The sequence below is a fragment of the Canis lupus genome, chromosome 9, assembly GCF_048164855.1.
Source record: "Canis lupus baileyi chromosome 9, mCanLup2.hap1, whole genome shotgun sequence".
Classification (NCBI taxonomy): domain Eukaryota; kingdom Metazoa; phylum Chordata; class Mammalia; order Carnivora; family Canidae; genus Canis; species Canis lupus.
This window is the reverse complement of record NC_132846.1, coordinates 61004096-61023645: the sequence shown is the minus strand read 5'-3', so window position 1 is coordinate 61023645 and position 19550 is coordinate 61004096. Positions and strand designations below refer to the sequence as shown.

At 46.3% G+C, this 19550-nt stretch overlaps 1 protein-coding gene across 2 annotated transcripts in view; it reads left to right on the top strand.

Moving 5' to 3' along the window:
- Positions 1-19550, top strand: part of KCNK10 (potassium two pore domain channel subfamily K member 10) — a 130479-nt gene that overhangs the window by 44163 nt on the left and 66766 nt on the right. For both annotated transcript variants that reach the window (XM_072839610.1, XM_072839611.1), the window contains exon 2: positions 13479-13813. In XM_072839610.1, coding sequence (XP_072695711.1) covers positions 13479-13813 — 335 coding nt within the window. The remainder of the gene's footprint in view (positions 1-13478; positions 13814-19550) is intronic.

Sequence of the window (19550 nt, the reverse complement as noted above, 5' to 3'; positions counted from 1 at the left end):
TGTTCTGGTGGTAAGTGGCCCAGATGGTATGGTGATAACTGTGGTGACCCAGTTATCAGTGTCCCTGTAACCCCAGTGGCCATCAGAGCTACCCCATTCATCAGCAGCAGGGGGCTCTGGACTCCTCCAGTGTTGGCTTGGCTTATCACCTGGGATGCAGCATGCCTGTAGCTCCTGTGGCTTTTGCACACTGATACCTGAGTTGCCTCCTGCTCGCCTCTGTCTGCTGCTTCCCTGGGCATAAAGATCCAGGAGTCATCAGCAAGTGGGTGGCATTTAAAACCAGGGCCATGAAATAGATTAGTCATGGGGAGAATGCAGAGAAGAAAGGGTTCAGGGATGAGCCCCATGAAAATCCAATACTTACACATTTTTAGGAAAAGGAATCTGTGGACTTAAAAACACGTAGCCAGAGAAGGGTGCCCGGGGTGGCTCAGTTGGTTAAGCATCGACTCTTGATTTCAGCTGAGATCATGATCTCAGGGTTGTGAGATGGAGTCCCATGTCAGGCTCTGCACTGAGCGTGGAGCCTGCTTGAGATTCTCTCTCTCCCTCTCCCTGTGCCCCTCCCCCTACTTGCACGGGTGTGCTTTCTCCCTCTCTCACTCTTTCTCTTAAAAACAAACAAAAAACCCCTAAGACCTAACCAGAGAGAATAGAGGAAAATCTTGGGAATGTGGTGTCAAGAAACCAGAGGTGGGAGCGTTTTAAGAAGGAGCAAGGCCTCTGCGGAGTGCTGTGGGAAGCCAAGTCAAATGAGGCCATGTTGGTGTGCTCTGGATCTGTGAAGGAGCAGATGATGGAGGTCCTGGGAAGAGCAGTTGTGACAGGGAGTCAGGGATTGACACCTGGTTGTTTTTATATGGCTTTATGATAGGTATCACCTTGTAGTACTTGCCTACATTTTGGCCGGTTGTGTTGGATGGTTGATGGTTGTGCTACTCCTGTCCCTCTGACTTGGGGTTGCCAAGTAAAGTGTAGGACACTTAGTTAAATTTGAATTTCAGGAAAAAAAAAATTTAAGTATAAGTATATCCCAAATATTGCATGGGACATACTTATCCTATTTTTTTTTTATCTGAAATACACATTTGTGTGTCTTGCTTTTTCTTTTTCTCTTTTCTTTTCTTTTTGCTGAATCTTGCAGCACACATTGAGTCACACACTTTAAAATGGTTAAAATGGTGAATTTTATGTGATGTGAATTTTAGCCGTCTCATAAATCTAGCAACCCTATCCTAACTAGATGGTCACATATGGGCAGCCTGGGTGGCTCAGCGGTTTGGCACTGCCTTTAGCCCAGGGTGTGATCCTCCAGACCCTGGGATCGAGTCCTGCGTCAGGCTCCCTGCATGGAGCCTGCTTCTCCCTCTGCCTGTGTCTCTGCACCTCTCTCCCTCTCTCTGTGTCTCTCATGAATAAATAAATAAAATCTTAAAAAAAGAAAAGAAGCTACCCTATGGTCTGCTTCTGGGTTGAGTTGCAAGGACCAATAAGAAATGCCAACCTCGAGGGACCCTTTTTTTCTGGTAATAGCTAATGCTTCTATTAAGTTCCCTTGGAGCACTTCACAGAGTACTGAGCACCTAGTAGGCACTCATCGAATGATAGAAGCTGCATTGTGCGCCTTGAGGAACAGTGGTTTATGGTGATACGTGAATGGAAAAACTCCTGGTACCTGTGAACCATTTAGAGAATGTCAGGAAATGGATCTCCTGTGGAAGTTTCCAGGGAATTAAGTGGTGCGGCACTTTTTGGTGTTTGGAACCGAGTGCTAACTCCATGATGTACCTAATTTAGCCCTATGACTATGGAGGAAATGGCTTTGCTGAATTCAGCACCTCCCCATTATATCAGCTTAAGTGCAACTGGCATCTGAGGGGCATTAAAAATCTTTAAATGGCAGGGAACTCTTGGAAATGCCCACAGATTCCAAGATAGCTGGGTTGTGTCATTTGCCATTTTAATTGGTTATAACAATTTCTAGGCCCTTTTTCCTCCTCCTTTCGATGAAGTGAAAGAATCATAACCACAAGACTGTATTTTCAATTACCTCTTCAGAGGCAACTTCAAAGTAATTAAGCATGGGTTGAATCCAAAGCATACGACACATTAAATATCAGCTAGGATTTTTCTCTGGCAATTATATTCCTTGGTTAAAGGCTGAGAACCCAAAAGTTAGGTTTAACTCTATGGAAATGCTTTTTTTTTTTTTTTTTTTTTTTTTTTTGTCCTCTTGTGTTTTTTTTCCCCTGAGCTTTGCTATTTAGAAGGACTATGGGATCCCTGGTTAACATTGGTTTACATGGCAAGCTGAACGGAGCACTTTTGTTTTGCACTATTTTATTGAGCCCTATGATGCCCCAGCATTAACTAATGTGTCTTTTGGTTGTAGGTTTCTGAGCCAGGTCCTGTGGTTCTTATAACTGGGCAGTTCCTTGAAAGGAAATATGTTTTCGATGACCGCTTAATTGCTGCTAACCCATCACATAGAGAAGTTGCCTGGGTAACAAGTGTGGGTCTGAGGATCTATCACATGGAAGAGGAAGTTAACTTTTGCAAAGGATGCCAGAGCAGACTTCTTTCTGTACTCCCTTGTTTTATGAGCTGTTTCTTGGGGGAACAGTTTAAGGATCAGCACAGCAGCTTGGCAGATTTCCTTATGATCCAGGCAGGGATCTGTTTGCTCTCTGAGATTTCGGATGCCTTTTCTCAATCCTTGAGTGCTGGGCCTTTTCTGAATTACACGGGAGTGGAGGTGAAGATTGTTCCACCCAATTCGTCCATCTTTTTACCTGGTGAGCTTCTGGAAACCAGGGACCTGCTCCATCACCTGCTGGTGCCTGAAGTGTGATAGATAGTTGACCAACATTTGTTGATTCTGTTCCATGAACTTTAATTGAGCTCTTATTATATGCTGTGCACTGGGATTGGGACTCTGGAAGATCTAGAAGCAAGGAGTCCAGTGCAAGGGGGCATCTAGAGGAATTTACCTCCTAGCAAGAGGGATTACTGGTGAGAAGAGATGGTGGATGTTTTGGGGGTGGAGTGAGGTGTTGGTCTCTCCTATATTCAGCAGCTCATGGCTTGTTGGAAAATCTCCCCTGGAGGCTGGTTCAGCCCTGGCATTCCCCTGGCAGCAATGACTCTTGGCTTCATCAGATCCCATTTGGTTCCCCAAACCTAGGGATGCTGGCTTATTGAAGATTCCCTTTCCTATCTTTTTAGATCTGCTTCTCCAGTGTTTCAGTAAGTCTGTTGATTCATTGAAGACTTCACTAATTAGAACTATTAATAGTATTTGCAAACCCTTCTTGGTCTTTGGAGACATGGACTGGTATGTTTGCTACATCACTGTCTCCCTAGCCTCCGGAGGAACAACGTGGATGTTCTTCTTTTTCTTTTAGGTTTCTCCCTTCCTCCCTCCTGCACTCACTCCCTGCGTCTGATGGCTGCATTTGCAGCGAATCACAGAAATGTTGCTGATGTCAGCAGCGCTGATACCGCATCGGAGGAGCCACTTTAAGGGGGAAATTATCCAGAGGGTGATGCTGAAAGGCAAAGCCATTTTGTGGGGTGTTTTGTAGGAACCGTGTTCTGCCTTTGATGGATCTCATTCCGTTTTGCTACTTCGTAGGCACAGTGAAGGAAAAGCCATCTAAAATGTTTTTTTCCATCCAAATTTTTTTTTTTTGTGGGAGATTTTGGTTACTATGAAGCAAGGCAGGAGCACTGGTGGCTGTTCTGGTAGGGGCAGGCGGCCGAGGCTGCTTGCAAAGCCCAGTGTCCTGGAGCGTTGAGACTCCACCTCAGTGACCTGGGACAAGGGCAAAATGAGGATACAGCTCCTTCTACATCAACAGTTTGTTCTTAAATATATATAAATACATACCACAGTCCATTTAGTCATACATAGAGCTTGCCCTTCAATGCTTTCCCCAGCAACATCTTTTGGAAAGTAGATAGCTACCTTTCCGCGGGATCGCCAGGGCCAATTTCAGGTGTGTGTTCAGTAAGATACACCTTTATCCTGAGCCCATTTCTGAGCCGAGAGACAGGGCAGCTGGCTGGCTGTGTGGCCGGAGAGTGGCAGCAATCCCCGAGGCTGTTCGATGTCCCAGTGGCATCCAGCAGCCTGGATGGGGTCCCTTAGCCGAGAGAAGGAGTAACACAGACATAACTGTCTCCCGGCGGCTCCAGGAAAGGACAGGAAGGAGGGGAGTTGAATTTGCTAGCTGGAGAGTGAAGTGTTGAACTTGCAATCCAAGCTGGGCAGGGGAGGAAGAAAACACAGGTGGTTATGGGGAGAGAGCTGGGTGGATGGGATGCTCAAATCTGACGTGGATTTCTTTACTGGAGCATTTCTGAGGCAGGGCCATTTCTTGTGATGATAGGCTTTGGGGTGGGGCCATAGAAAGAGGCACCTGTGGTGAAAACCGTTGGTGCTCTACCGGGCCTTCCAGATGTGTTTTCCAGGCCCTGTGGACCCCTTCTCCAGAGTCTGTATGCTTCTCCCCTTGTAGCTTGTCCCTACAAAGAATCCGTTCTCAGAAGATTTTCCTTGGGCTATTGGCCAGTGACTGACTGGGTAAGAGAAGGAAAGCCTAGCTCCCTGGCCCCAAGGTGGGAAAAATGTGAAGTCATTTATACTGCAGAGCTCCCAGGGCCTCAGGGGACAGGAGGGCTTCAGCCGGCATCACACTCCTCCTTGGTTTCCTGCCCTTCCCCTCCCTGCTTCCCCACTCCCTGTGGGCTTCTCCTGGGAGTGCTTCCTAAATAAATTGTTTGCAAACCAGTCTTTATCCTGGGATCTGCTTCTAGGGAACCCGGACTCAGTCACTGGCCAAGGTGGATTGGAGATGATGGTAATAGTGATGAAGTCAAGGAAATGGGACCTCTGGGTATTGGATGGATTGTCTGTGGAATAATTGAACTAACTCAGGTGAAAGCAGGACCTGGATGGCAGCTTTAGGGCATCAAGGAGAGAAGTTAGTTCCACCACAGACAGCCATGGGAAGAGGAGGCAGTTGAGGAGCCAGAAGGTTTGGGTCTCAAAGGAACAGGAATTTGGGCACAAGAGCATGGAGTGTTATTTTTCTGGGACAATGTGGCCCTGACATGGTGGGCGAGGGAGATTGAACAACCTCTACCTGAATGCCACATTCAGAGGACAGTGTCCTCACGGGAAACCTGGGTGGCACCAAAGAAGGTGGAGGAATCCTCCCTGGAGATGCTGAGAAAGTCGGGGAGGTCTTCAGCATGGTGGACCTGAAGTGTCTTTGGAAAGGTTTGGGATGGGAGGGAAGGTTGGATCAGAGCAGAGGAAGCAGAGAGTAGAAGAGGGATTAGAGCTACACTGAGGGGAATCAAAGCTACAGGGAAGCTTACATCCACTGGTTTCACTGACCTTGCACTTCTCAAAAGAACTGGTCCCATGAGCTTCCTGGTGGATGGTGGCTTGACAGCCTGGACACTGAGTGTGGACTTTGCTACTACTCCTGCCACATAGTTGGCATGTATTTGTTGAATAAGTGAATAAATGGCACATCAAGCTTCTAAATGCCCTTCCCTTTTCATCACTGTAACACATTAGTGTCCTGATCACCTTGGTATTTTATGCTGTGATAAATAAGGAATTTATCAAAGTCCCTGTAGTTACTTCTGTCACCATCATTGGGTGGGATGCAGTGAACAGATTTCCTCAGGTCAGAGGGTTAGGCAGTGCATTGGGTTATGGACTTAAGCCATAGGATCTTTCCCCTGAAAGGGTTAACATGTATTTTTCAGTTTTGTTTTCTACTGTGGATCTGTAAAAAAAGAAATTGGTTCGATTGGTAAAACCGCTTCTGATCTATGTACTTGAGATAGCCGATACCCAAGGGAGTTTGCTGGGGTCAGAGGGCAGCATGTGGAGGGTGAGGCAGGGCTGAGGAAGTAAGATGGAGCCTGAGCCTGTGGGACATTGGAGGCTGTGTAAACCAGCCATGGGAGTGATTGTGGGGTTTTAAGCAGGAGCAGGATTAGAATTTAATTTAATTTATTTTTAAAGAGATTTTGTTTATTTATGAGAGGCACAGAGACCGAGGCAGAGACATAGGCAGAGGGAGAAGTAGGTTCCCTGCAAGGAGTCCGATGTGGGACTTGATCCTAGGACCCCAGGATCATGCCCTGAGCTGAAGGCAGATGCCCAACTGCTAAGCCACCCAGGCGTCCCCAGGATTGGAATTTTAGAAGGATCCATGGCTTCAGTCTGCTTGGGAAGGGTCCCTTTTGTGGAGCCCAGTGAGGAGAGGTAACTGCTTTTGACAGAACACCTGGGAACAGCAAACCTCTGTCTGGAAGGAAGGGGCTCTGACAATGGAATTTAAAACACTTGGCCCCAGGGTAAAGGAGATGTTTTGGGGACTGCAACTGCTTATATTATTTATAATTTGAAAGGTAGGGTGAAAATTCCTTTTTAAGTGCTCTACTTAATTTAAATAATGGAGGAAAAAACTTAGAGCAAGAGACAAAATATGTTATTCACAAAGCATTTTGGAACTAGACAAGGGGACCCCAGCTGTGGCTGTGTGCCTTTCGGCCTTGACCATAGAGTCACTCCACCAGCACGGTAATGTGTGGGGCCTGTTGGGGGATACACTAGGTAGGGAGCCCCAGATCTTGAAACAGGAGCAGGGCAGTGGGAAAGGCCGGGGCTGTTCCCACTGGCTCAGCATGGACGAGGAGGAGCCGTGGCCCTGGGCTCTTTCTTGTCTTCTTCAGGAGTTGAACGAATCACAAAGAGCTCTCCTTAGACTGTTTACTGTCTGAGAACCTTAACAGCTGGACTCTGGATGTCTGTCTGTGGAGGAAAATACTGTACCACTGGGAGTGCTTATACTACCAGATTCAGTGAATTCTGAAAATATTCTGTTGGGCAAGTGTGTGAAATTGATATCAGAAGTGCTGGTAAATATATGGATGGATGCAGGAATGAATTCAGGAAGGAAGCAAATTACAAGCAAGAGCAACTCAGTTGTAGGCTGTGTGCTAAGCTCCGCACTGAGGCATGAAGGGATCATAGAGGCAGGACATCTGATTATACTGGGGGAGGGTGGGCAGGCAGGGAGGACTTCCTGGAAGTGGTGACACACAAAATGAGCTTTGCAGTAGGAGGTGTTATTTTTGGCCAGATAAAGAGTGGGAAGAAGAAAGGTATCTGGGAAGCAAGGGGGCCCAGAGGGTGACATCAGCAGGGGGCTAAGCATGCAAGGGTCAGGGTGCTGCTGGGTTTGGCTGGGTCAAAGGTTGTGTATGGGGGCGTGGCAGCAGGAGAGCTGGGAGACAGGCAGGTGCGGGTCCTGGAAGGAGCCTGCACTTGACTGAATCGCCTGTGGTGGCTTCAGAGGAGCTGAAGTACGAGGTAGATGTGCTCGGAGTCACACCTGGGAGAGCGCCACCTGGCTGCGATGTGGAGGATGGATTCCAGGGGACAGGACTGGGGGCTTTGGAAGCCATTCTGGTAAAAGAAGACAAGAGTCTGCCCTAAAGAAAGAGGCCAGGACAGATGTGAGTCAAGGTGGCAGCATGTCCTCAGCTCCTCCCTCCTCCCCTTTCAGCCTTGGTTTCCTCCTGTCTTGACTCTCTGTCTGTGAAGGTTCGCAGACATTGCCCAATGCCTTGGTCTCTTCCATTTGGTTCCAAAGCCTGGCGTTTTAAGAGATGAGGAGAGAGAAAAATCACTGAATCCAAAGGGAGAGCCTTTCCTGTGGTGGCGTTCTGGGGACGTGCATGGCTTGCTCATTTAGTGTGTGTCACTTGAGCGTCACTGCATTCTTACTAGGATGAGCTTGGCCACCTTTAAGGTACGGCCATCAGATGGAAGCTGGAAGAACAAGGTTCAGCTGGTGGGGTATGTGGAAGCATACTCTCTACTCTTCCTGGAGGATGGTCATGGTGAAACCAGCTGCTGTGACTGCTGCAGGCAGGTGAGGGCCCCCCACACCCACCCTCTGCACTTGCCTGGAGTCTGTCTACATCCAGGAAGCTTTTTGGGGATGCCAGGCTCAGTGTGCACCTGGAGCTCTCTGGAAGCTCTGAGCTGCCGCTGCAGGTGGCCCTGGCCTGATTCCAGGCCTGGGAAGGCTGAGGGTTGGGGGGTGGGGATGGAGGGCAGGACTTCTCTGCTTCTTGCCAGTGTGTTGCAATCAGTTGTACTTTGCCTGGGTTGATAGGCAGAGTCACGTTGCTGTGTGACAGTGGCCCCTCTGAGATGGCCGCATTTCAGGTTTCCAAGAAACCCTGAATCCTGTGAGTGTCATTTGTTTCCAGTGGCAGGGAGGAGTGGAGGCACTTGGGGTTAGGTGTCTGAAGATGAATCCAAGGATGCCACTGCTTGCCATAGGCTGGTCAGCATCACCTCCCCAGACTTAGTGCTTCACTTGGATAGATTATGACACCTGCTCTGCACAGAAGTTTTTGTGACCATAAACTAGGCTTATGAGTGTGTGAGATCCTTGTCAACTCTCCCACTGACTTTGAAGGCAGGGATGTATCTTATTCATTTCCGGATCCCCAGCACCAAGCATGGTGCCCAGTTGACTCAAATGTTTATTGACTGGTTGTAAGAATGGGCAATGCAGTAAGTACAAGGAAGTGGGGGAAGCCTGACAACTTCAAACTGCTATGAACTCGTTTGACCAAGAAGCAGCAGATTTCTGAGCATGCTCCCATATCTCCCCATGTTTAGATAAAAGTGGAATCAGTGAACGTTTGTGAGGAAACATTATATTTACTTTTAAAATATTTTATTTATTTATTAATGAGAGACGCACACAGAGAGGCAGAGACATAGGCAGAGGGACAGTCAGGCTCCCTAAAGGGAGCCTGATATGGGACTCCATCCCAGGACCCCGGGATCAGACCCTGAGCCAAAGGCAGATGCTTAACCACTGAGCCAACGCAGGTGCCCTGAGGGAACATTTTAAAACGAAAATTTGCTGAAGGGGTATTGCCCTTCCAGCCTTTCTCTTCTCATTGATTCTTGGCAATGCTTTTGGAGTTGTGAAGAATGATAGGTCATTACTTTCTGTACCCCATCCATTATTGATACATTTCAGATAAAAGGGCCCTTTCCACCAAGGGGATTTCTTTGCATCCTATTTTTCTGTTCCTATGCTCCAGAAGAGAATGGACTTTGAAGTCAGATTACTCTCATTTTAATCCTGGTTCCCCCACTTTCTGCCCCCTTGACCTCAGTTTAGTCATGAAATCTCTCTGGCTCTCAGTTTCTTTATCTGCAAAGAGAGATATGTGGCGGCCATGAGCATGCATGTGCCTTGCAGCCCTCCAATGGAGTCCTTATGGTCCACCTTCCGCAGATGAGGAAACAGAGAAATGAAGTGATGGTTTCCAGGTCAACCAGACACTCATGGATTTGGGACTGAAACTCCGGTGTTTGCTCCTGGTACTTTGGAAACTCAGGATCAGTGGATTCTCTTCAGACTCTGCTCCCAGGGACAGCCTCTTAGCAAACTGGCATCAGGAAGTGATCTGCGAAAGACCTTTGTCAGGCCCAATTCTGCTCGGCCTCAGGGATGCTAGAAGCCTTGGAAACATCCAAGATGCAAGTCAGTGAAGGAGACCTGGGTCCAGCTGACCTCCAAGTACAAGGCTGTCATCAGGCTTCCTCCTACTGTCTGGCACCTGACCCTGTGGAGGATGTTCCCTGAGTAGAATGTCAAACCCCCAAGGCTGGGAGGGGCCCTGACTTATCCCCACCACAGCACAGCAAGCACCTCATGCTGACTTGGCTAAATGCTTGTTACTGAGGGTGGTGGTGATTCTGATGAGGCTTTTGTTTATAGTCTGAAGGAGTTAACAACAACAGAAAACAAACATTTGATCTATGCCAGGCACTGTGCCAAGAAATGGAGATCCAACAATCAAAAGACAAGCTTTCAGACTCCAAGGAATTTATAAGCTGTGGGGGAGACAGGCCTGCCGAGCCTGCCTGGAGAGTCCAGGATGGCTTCCCAGAGGAGGCAGCTTTGAGCTGAGATGGAGGAGATTGGGTGTTTCCCAGGAGGTGAAGGTGGGGCAGAGGCTGCTGGCCAAAGGAACACCCATGAAGGTGTGGAGGAGGGAACAGAGCACTGCTGTGTTGGAGCATCTGCTGTTGAGTGCTGGTGGACTGCCAAGCTCTTTCCACCGAACACCACTCAATCACACTGTATGTGTGGATTGGAGGTGCCAATATCTCTTCCTTTTATTCTCCATTCATTGAATCAGTGTATTGTGAGCCAGGCACTGTATAGGACACTGGGGTACAAAGGTGAGAGGATAGACTCAGGACCTACCCTCCTGAAGCTCTAGGTCAAATGACAAGTAAACAGGCTCTATTAACAGCACAGCGCAGTGAGTGTGGGCCAAGAGAGAGCTAGTCTAGTGGGCATGTATGAGGTTCCTGTTGCTGCTGTAAATAATTGCCACAATCTTAGTGGCTTAAAGCAATACCTATTTATTATCTTGTGGTACTAGAGGTCAGAAGTTCAAAAATGTCCCATTGGACCAAAATTAAGGTGTAGGCAGGGCTGGATCCTTCTGGAGCCTCTAGAGGAGAGTCTGTTCCCTGCCTTTTCCAGCTTCTAGGAGCTGATTCCATCCTGTGGCTTGTGACCTCTGCTCCCTTCCTTACGTCTTTCTCTAACCTTCCTGCTTCCCTCTTTTAAGGACATTTGTGATTACATTGGACCCACCCAGATAACCTAGGAGAATTCTCTATCTCCAGATCCTTAACTTAATCACATTTGCAAAGTTCCTTTTGTGAATTGATGTCAGGTAGCACAGGCATAGGGCCCCGGGATTGAGGACATGAACATCTCTGGGGGCCATTATTCTGGCAACCCCAGAGGGAGCAGGGGAAAAGGGGAGGAGGTGCTTCCAGAAGTGTTTTTTAACACCAGATTTGTCAAAGGTGGGTGAGAGTGGAGGCGGGGAGGTCATGTAGGAGGCTGCTGGGTTGGTCCAGGTAAGCTGTGATGATGGCACTGAGGAGGTTGGTGGTCCTGGGAATGGTGAGAGGCACAAGGGACTGAGAAATACAGCAAGGAGGGTGAGTGAGTGGGAGGTGTGGGAGCAAGGTTGAAAGAAAGCTGCCCCACACAAGATGCACTTCAGTATCAACCAGGGCTGTAGGAACCTGCAAGTAGTGGTTTGGGGGCAGGATTAACAAGAACATGATGCCCAAGGTGCTTATTCTGATTCTGAAATCTTTCAGTGAGACATTCCAGATGGTTTGGTGTTCAGTGACTCAGGAGGAAACGTAGCATTTAATGACTTTATTTGCTAGAAAAATGTATAATAAAAGGCTGATGTTCTGCTTGGTTTTCAAAGAGAAAAGTTGATTTTGAGGCGCTAGGAGGAAAGGCAGATGTTTATAGACCTAGATTCCTTGAGGTGACCACCCTTCTGGCCAAGGGGTCATCAGGGTCATTGGTGCTTTGAACAGAGAGCGAGTGACATTCCCCTGCTTTTATTCTTCTTGAGTTTCCCAAAGCAGGGACCGAGCAATCTGCTCTGTAATCATTTGCTCCACTTAGGTAATTACCTAATACCATCTCCTAATACCTTATTTGCACAATGGCCAGGCTGCACTGTGACAGAGGCCATAATACACATTAGTATAATAAAGGCAGAGCAAAACTGAAGTTCAGTGCTGTTCACTGCTGCACGGGACAGATTTCCGAAATGCACGATAGCAGAATGTGCACAACACGACCCTGCTCTCCCTGCCATTCTGGAAAAGCCTCCAGTTTCACATATTTATTTCCAAGGTAATGCAACTGCCCTTATAGAGACCAGGGACCCTTGAGAGTTCAATGTGTTCTCAAGATGAGGTGAGGTTTCTTTTCCAATGGCTTCTTATTGGAGGAAAATAGAAGAAAAACTCTATCACTAATAGATCAGGAGTGATTACATCTAAGTCATTGCATTTTTTATTGAGAAATGCACTTAGAACCTATTTTATTATTATTTTTTCAGGGAACTGAGTTACTCGGCATAAAACATCACTCGTTGTTTCCTTCCCTCAATCCAGTTACCTGCTTTCTGTTTTTCACTTTGGTAGCCTGAGACCCAAACTCTCTTTGCCGTGTTTGATTTTTGACCCGTCTGCCTGATAGCAAGTTCACCTTTCTTTCTCTTTGTTTTGTGACTACAACCTGGGATAAAAGGGACTTTGAAACCTGCTAGATGTTCATCTCTTGTCCACTCTGGGTATTCTGTGGTCCTCAGTACGTGGACCAGGTAGCTGGGCATCCGGCTCCTATTTATTTCCTCTCCAAGTTGAACAACATGTCTGTTTTTCAAATATGATGGTTTGTCCTGTGACTTACACATTGTTTCACCGAGGAGGCTGAGAGAAGGGATGAATTGTAGATCACAGAGGACCTGGCTTTCTAAATTGGTCCCTTGTGGAAAAGTATAAGAATTTCAAACTCAGTTAATACTACTCTTAAAAAAACCACCAACAACCAAAAAACAACAAACCCAGAACTCCTGGTGCTCTTTTTTAAAGAACTGAAACAGGTACCTAGCAACTGGTCAGATTCCCTCACTGCCAGTTTTGAATCCTCATGTTTGAAAGCTGGCTTGAGAAAGACATCTGTGCTTTGTTTCTTTTTTTTCTTTTTATATTAAACATTTTTTTTACATTTGTTTTTATTTTTTATTTTTTTACATTTGTTTTTATTTAAGTTCGATTTGCCAACATATAGCATAACACCCAGTGACAACTGGGCACCCAGTGAGCACATCCCATCAAGTGCCCGTCACCCAGTTACTCCATCTCTCCACCCACCTCCTCTTCTGCAACCTTTTGTTTGTTTCCCAGAGTTAGGAGTCTCTCATAGTTTGTCTCCCTCTCTAATTTTTCCCATCAGTTCCCCTCCTTTCCCTTATAATCCCTTTCACTATTTCTTATATTCCCCATATGAGTGAGACCATATAATGATGCCCTTCTCTGGTTGACTTACTTCACTCAGCATAATACCCTCCAGTTCCATCCGCGTTGAGGCAAATGGTGGGTATTTGTCGTTTCTAATGGCTGAGGAATATTCCATTGTGTATATAGATCACAGCTGCTTTATCCATTCATCTTTCGATGGACACCGAGGCTCCTTCCACAGTTTGGCTATTGTGGCCATTGCTGCTATCAACATTGGGGCGCAGGTGTCCCGGCGTTTCACTGCATCTGCATCTTTGGGGTAAATCCCCAGCAGTGCAATTGCTGGGTCGTAGGGTAGCTCTATCTTTAACTCTTTGAGGAACCTCCACACTGTTTTCCACTTTTTTACATTTAAATTCAATTTGTCAACATATAGTATAACATCCAGTGCTCATCCCATCAAGCTGTGCTTTGTTTCTGGCATGTTCTGTGTCTCATGTTTATCAACAAACTCTCTCTCCCCCTGTCCCCCCCCACCCCGCCCTGTTCTCAGTGGCCGTTCCGACAGCAGCGCCCCCCGTGTGCCAGCCCAAGGGGGCCGCTAACGGGCACCACGCGACCCCGCGCCTCTCCATCTCCTCCCGAGCCACGGTGGTAGCCAGGATGGAAGGCGCCCCCCAGGGGGGCCTGCAGACCGTCATGAAGTGGAAGACAGTCGTCGCCATCTTTGTGGTCGTCGTGGTCTACCTCGTCACGGGCGGTCTGGTGTTCCGGGCCTTGGAGCAGCCCTTCGAGAGCAGCCAGAAGAACACCATCGCCTTGGAGAAGGCGGAATTCCTGCGGGATCACATCTGCGTGAGCCCCCAGGAGCTGGAGACGCTGATCCAGGTGAGCAGGGAGCGCGCCAGCCACAGGACAGCCTGCGGGGACGAGGGCCACCTCGGCTTTTGTCCTTGGAGCTCACCGAGTTGTTGCCTCTGGTTGAGGTGCTCCTGCCGGTCGGGGAGGTCCCCTCCGGGGAGGTGACACGTGGGCTGGGACCTCCAAGAAGCCAGAGAGTGAGGCCTGTGGGGGAAGAGGGCCCCTGCGTGCAACAGCCTCGATGCTGGGAGGTTGGGATTTGCAGCACCTGCTTTTTGGGTGAGGGGGCTGGAGGCGGGTGCTGATTAACCTCCTGATTCTAAAGTCTGCGAGACCCTGGGCCAAGAGGGTTGTCCTAGAAGCCAGAGAAAGAAATGTTAAAGAAGCAGGGGTGTTTTTACCTGGGAGGCTGTTGGTGACGTGGCAGAGATATTTTGGTGGATTTACGGGGGTGCAATAATAAGGCTGGCCGTAATAGTAATAATCAGGATTGCTGTTTTTGAACACTTATTTGTATCAGGCGCTGTGCGGGGGTCCTTGCAGACCTTGGATGTTAAAGATAAAATATCCGTAAAAATATGGAGGTAGAGAAGGGCTACCACCCAGGGAAGCCAGGCAATGAAAGCAGGGGTGGGGGTGACCCAGGCAGGGGTGAACTGTGGCTGGGAGCGCCATGGGAGATGGCCCTCAGGTGGTGTGATGGGTGCAAATGAAACAGGAAGCTTCAGAAGACTGTGAAGCCCAGGGTGCCAAGTCCCAGAGGAGGAAGGGAAGTGGTTGAGGGCCCAGTTGGGGGCCTTCATCGTGCAGGGGAGGGAGGGTGGCTGCCTCGGAGCATCCTGCACATGCTCCTGAACCAGGAAGGGTAGGTCCTTTTGGAATGCGGTGACATTTATGAAGGTAAAGGAGAGTCACATCTTTCTAGGACTTCATAAGGCAGAGGGATGGAGAAGGTGGCTCCCATGACTTCGTCTGCTCTGGGGTCATCTGCATTAAATTCTAATGGCTACTACAGTCCAGGCTATTGCAGGGTTTGCAAGACTGGCCTGGCTATTTCTTTTTCTTTCTTTCTTTCTTTCTTTCTTTCTTTCTTTCTTTCTTTCTTTCTTTCTTTCTTTCTTTCTTTCTTTCTTTCTTCTTTCTTCCTTTCCTTTCCTTTCCTTTCCTTTCCTTTCCTTTCCTTTCCTTTCCTTTCCTTTCCTTTCCTTTCCTTTCCTTTCCTTTCCTTTCTTTTCCTTTCCTTTTTTGGTATATTTTTTATTGGAGTTCAATTTACCAACATACAGCATAACACCCAGTGCTCATCCCATCAAGTGCCCCCCTCAGTGCCCGTCACCCAATCACCCCATCCCCTGCCCACCTCCCTTTCCACTACCCCTTGTTTGCTTCCCAGAGTTAGGAGTCTCTCATGTTCTGTTTCCCTCACTGATATTTTCACTCATTTTCTCTCCTTTCCCTTTATTCCCTATCACTAATTTTTATATTCCCCAAATGAATGAGGCCATATAATGATTGTCCTTCTCCGATTGACTTACTTCACTCAGCATAATACCCTCCAGTTCCATCCACGTCGAAGCAAATGGATATTTGTCCTTTCTGATAGCTGAGGAATATTTCATTGTATATATATTGTGTGTTTCTTTCTAACGGCATTGATAAGGTAGGGGAATTCTGGGGCTCCTTATGATCTGGAACCTTCATAACAATAGTAGTCCTTTAAAGAAATTGTAATCATCTGACTTGACTCTTACATACGTAGAAATACACATTCTCCCTCCCAGGAATAAATATGACTTTATATCAGTGTTTCTGTAATTTTTACTAAAAAAGAAAACTTAAATATGTGAAAATCTAAGGGTGGTGTTTCACATTATCCTTTGTTGGATAGCTTTGTCTTTTTTTTTTTTTCTTCTCCTTTTATGAGAAAATGTGATAAAATTCGTGGTGATGGGAGTGGTGTACTAATCTGTGCCAGATTTAAGGCACTAATCTATGCCTAGAATGTCATAGAAAAGTGGGGGAAACAATTCTGGAGTAAGTTTAAACGAGAACAGAATTATACATGTGGTGGTGGTACGTGGTGAGATACTTTCTATTTAGTTGCAATACATGTAATAACGTAAAAAGTGGTCTGAAGTGAATCTAGATTCATGGTTGCATTTATTTTCCTTCCTTAGACAGTGAGATCTTGAGGAAAAACATTCACATCATATCATCTTTGCATTGCTTTGCATCTAATTATTGCCCGATGGAGAAATCCTTTTGGATTGAGATATCAAACGAAATCTATAACACTGATGATGCCACTGGATATCTGAGATTCTCCATGCACTGGTTTATTTATTTCTGTATTGCCCATTCTTTGGCTCTCTTCTTCATGAAAGAGCTCTGAGGCCAGAATGGATGGGATGGGGGCATGTAATGATTCTAATTCTGGTGTTGCCATTAAAACTCCTCCCCTGCTTTGGCCTCAAAAGTTTTCTCTGTGAAACGAAGGGTGTGTGTGTGTGTGTGTGTTTGTGTGTGTGTGTGTGTGCATATGCACACGAAGACACACATATCCTTAAGATCATTTTTGTAATAATTTAAAAAAGCTATCCTTTATGAGACACCTGTTGAAATCCAGATACCTTACCCTCATTATCTCATGGAATTGTGTCAACAACCCTTCAAGTTGGCACAATTAGGCCCATTTTATAGGTGAGGAAGCTGATTCTAAAGTAGGTGGAGTACCTCTCCAACCCTCAAAGTAGCCAAGCTAGGATTCAAAGTGAGATCTGTCTGACCTGGCCCTTCCTCTCAATGAGTCTACAAGGTCTTTCAGTAGGTATTGCTTTATCATAACCTCAGCTCTCTCTTAAATGTTTGCTTTGTGTTTAACACTTTCCAGAATTTTAAGAGAGTCAAGAAACATCAGTTCCCTGCTTCATAACAGAAAGCATGTCCCTATGTCTTCTCCCTGCACCCATTGGGTGTGAATCCTGGGCTTGGGATATTTAAGATCTCCAGCCATTGTAATGTAAGGATCTATACATGTGTTTATCTATGGTCTTTTTCACAACACGGGTTAAGCAGATTTAAATACTGAATCTGTGTTCATCAAGAACCAATTAGTTATGGTTTGCCCTTCTGTTCACTGATTCCTTCATAGGATGAAAAGGCCCACCCTTCCGGACCAGGGGAGCATTCTCTGACTTCATGTGTCTGAGCAGCACTGTATATAGTGCTCATAAGAAACACCCTTTTTTGGAAGAGTTTTCAGCGTGGTATGTTCCAAGCTGGAAAAATAGTATCATTGTACCTCACCAAAGTCTGAAAGGAGAGACTGACAGGTTGAAGATGATATCAATGGTATTTATCTGGTAATGTCAGGACCCTTGGCTGGATTGAGTAAATCCCTCATAACGTAAGCTGGAAGGTGTAATTCATGTTATTAATAACAAGAACAGAGTGCCCAGAACAGCTTAACTCCCATAAAATGTATGGATAGCTTGAAAGAGCCATAGCTGGGGAAGGAGTTTCAAAAGAATTAAACCACTTTTATGGGGATGCTGTGGGACTTGGGAGAAGACCAATGGGTCACCGTCCCTGATTCAACTGTTGTTATGCAGGGAACTTTCTCATTAATGAATTCATTCGTACATTCTTCAAGTTGCTATTGAGCTGTTGTATCAGGTTGTATCAGGTCACATGTGAGGTGCTGGGGATAGAAAAGAGGAGAATAAAACAGACCATGAGCAAGTTCCTAACCTCTCTCTGATCCAGTTTTGTTATCAATAAAATGCGCCTAAAATCCCTCACCCTTGGGGTGTTGAGAGGATTAAATTCTATAATTCATGAGAAGGGCTTTGAACGATGTTTGGCACGTGGTGAGTGCTTAAAAAAAAAAAAAGATCATTCCCTCTGTCGTTAATGTTTATAGTATTATTCTAACAGCTTAGAGTTTCAGGCAGTGGTTCTTTTATTTTTAAGTTTTAATTTTAATTCCAGTTAGTTAACATCCAGTGTTATATTAGTGTACAATATAGTGATTCAACAGTTCCCTACATCCCCTGGTTCGAGCAGTGGTTCTTTTTTTCCAAGCAGTGGTTCTTAATGGGGAGGAGGTTTGCCCACCGCCCCCCGGGGGGAGCATCTGACAACATCTGGAGACATTTTCAATTGTCATGACTTGAGGAGGTGCTATAGTGGAATCTGGTGAGTAGAGACCAGAGATGCTGCTAAACATCCTGCAAGGCACAGGACATCCCCCAGTACAGCAGAGAATTATCCAGTCAAATGTCACCACGGCTGAGATTGAGAAACCCCAGAAGCTATTTCCGCCCCCAGTTTTATGGTGAGATGATTGACATGCCTCACTGTATAGGTTTCCGGTGTACTGAAGAATGGTTCGAACATGTATTGTGAAGCAATTACTGCTGTGTTTGCTTGGCATCTAACTTCGAGTATAGATACAATAAAGGAAAAAAGCAAAAAGAGATAGAAAAATTTTTCCTTGTGGTGAGAACCCTCAAAATTCGCTCTCTTAACACCTTTCCTGTGTATCACACAGCTGGGTTAGCCAGAGTCATCATGCTGCACTTTACATCTCTAGTTTATGTATTTTATAACCTGAAGTTGGTCCTTTTTAAAATTTTTATTTATTTGTTTTAGAGAGAGAGAGAGAGGGTCAGAGAGAGCACATGAGTAAGGGGGAAGGGCAGAGGGAGAGGGATAAGCAGGCTCCGTCCCAAGACCCTGAGATCATGACCTGAGCCCAAGATAGATGCTTAACCGACAGAGCCACCCAGGCAACCCTGAAGCTTCTACTTTTTGACTACCTTCCTCTTCCACCTCTACCTTTGGCCTCTGATCTCTTTTACTACAAATTTTTCATTTTTGTTTTTGTTTTTTTAGATTCCACATATAAGTGAGACCATACAGCATTTGTCTTTCTCTGTCTGACTTGTTTTACTTAGCCTGATGCCATCAAGGTCCATTCATGTTCCACTGTATATATGTGACAGCTTCTTCATCTACTCCTCTGTTGATGGACACTCAGGTCTTGCCTATTGTAAATAATGCTGCTATGAGCGTGAGGGTGTGTATATTTTTTTAAGTTAATGTTTTTGGTTTTTTTGGACATATTCCCAGAAGTGGAATTACTGGATCATATGGTAGTTATATTTTTAATTTTTTGAGGATCTTCCATACTGTTTTCTATAGTGGCTGCACCAGTTTGCATTCCCACCAAGAGTGCGAGAGGGTTCCCTTTTCTGCACATCCTCTCCAGCATTTGTTGTCTCCTGTCTTTTTGGTGATGATCAGAATGGAGCTATCTGAAATATGTGAAAAATGGGAGCCCTAATGAGGCAAACGGAGGTCAGGGAAGTTTCCATGGCTATTCATCTTCTTTTAGTCTCTACGACTGTTCTAGAAGGATAGTCTTTTGTGCCCATTTATAGATGAGGAAACTGAGGCAGCAGGCAGCAAAGTTACATGCTCAAAGTCACCTAGAAGATCCAGGATTTACTAAAATCCTAGAAGAACTAGGAGTTACTCCTGGGCAGTCTGGCCATGTATTGTAGGCTTTTAACCACCACACATTCAAACAGAAACACAGACCGTGGGAGGAGGTTCATGATACAGGCCGTGCATGCAGGGCATCCCAGTGGAGTGGGTGGCCTGTCGAGAGAGCTGCAGGTGATCAGTGTGGCTTGAGCTGAGAGGTATGGGGAGAGGTGCTAGATGAGGCTGGAGAGGCGAGTGGGCTGGATTTGGGAGC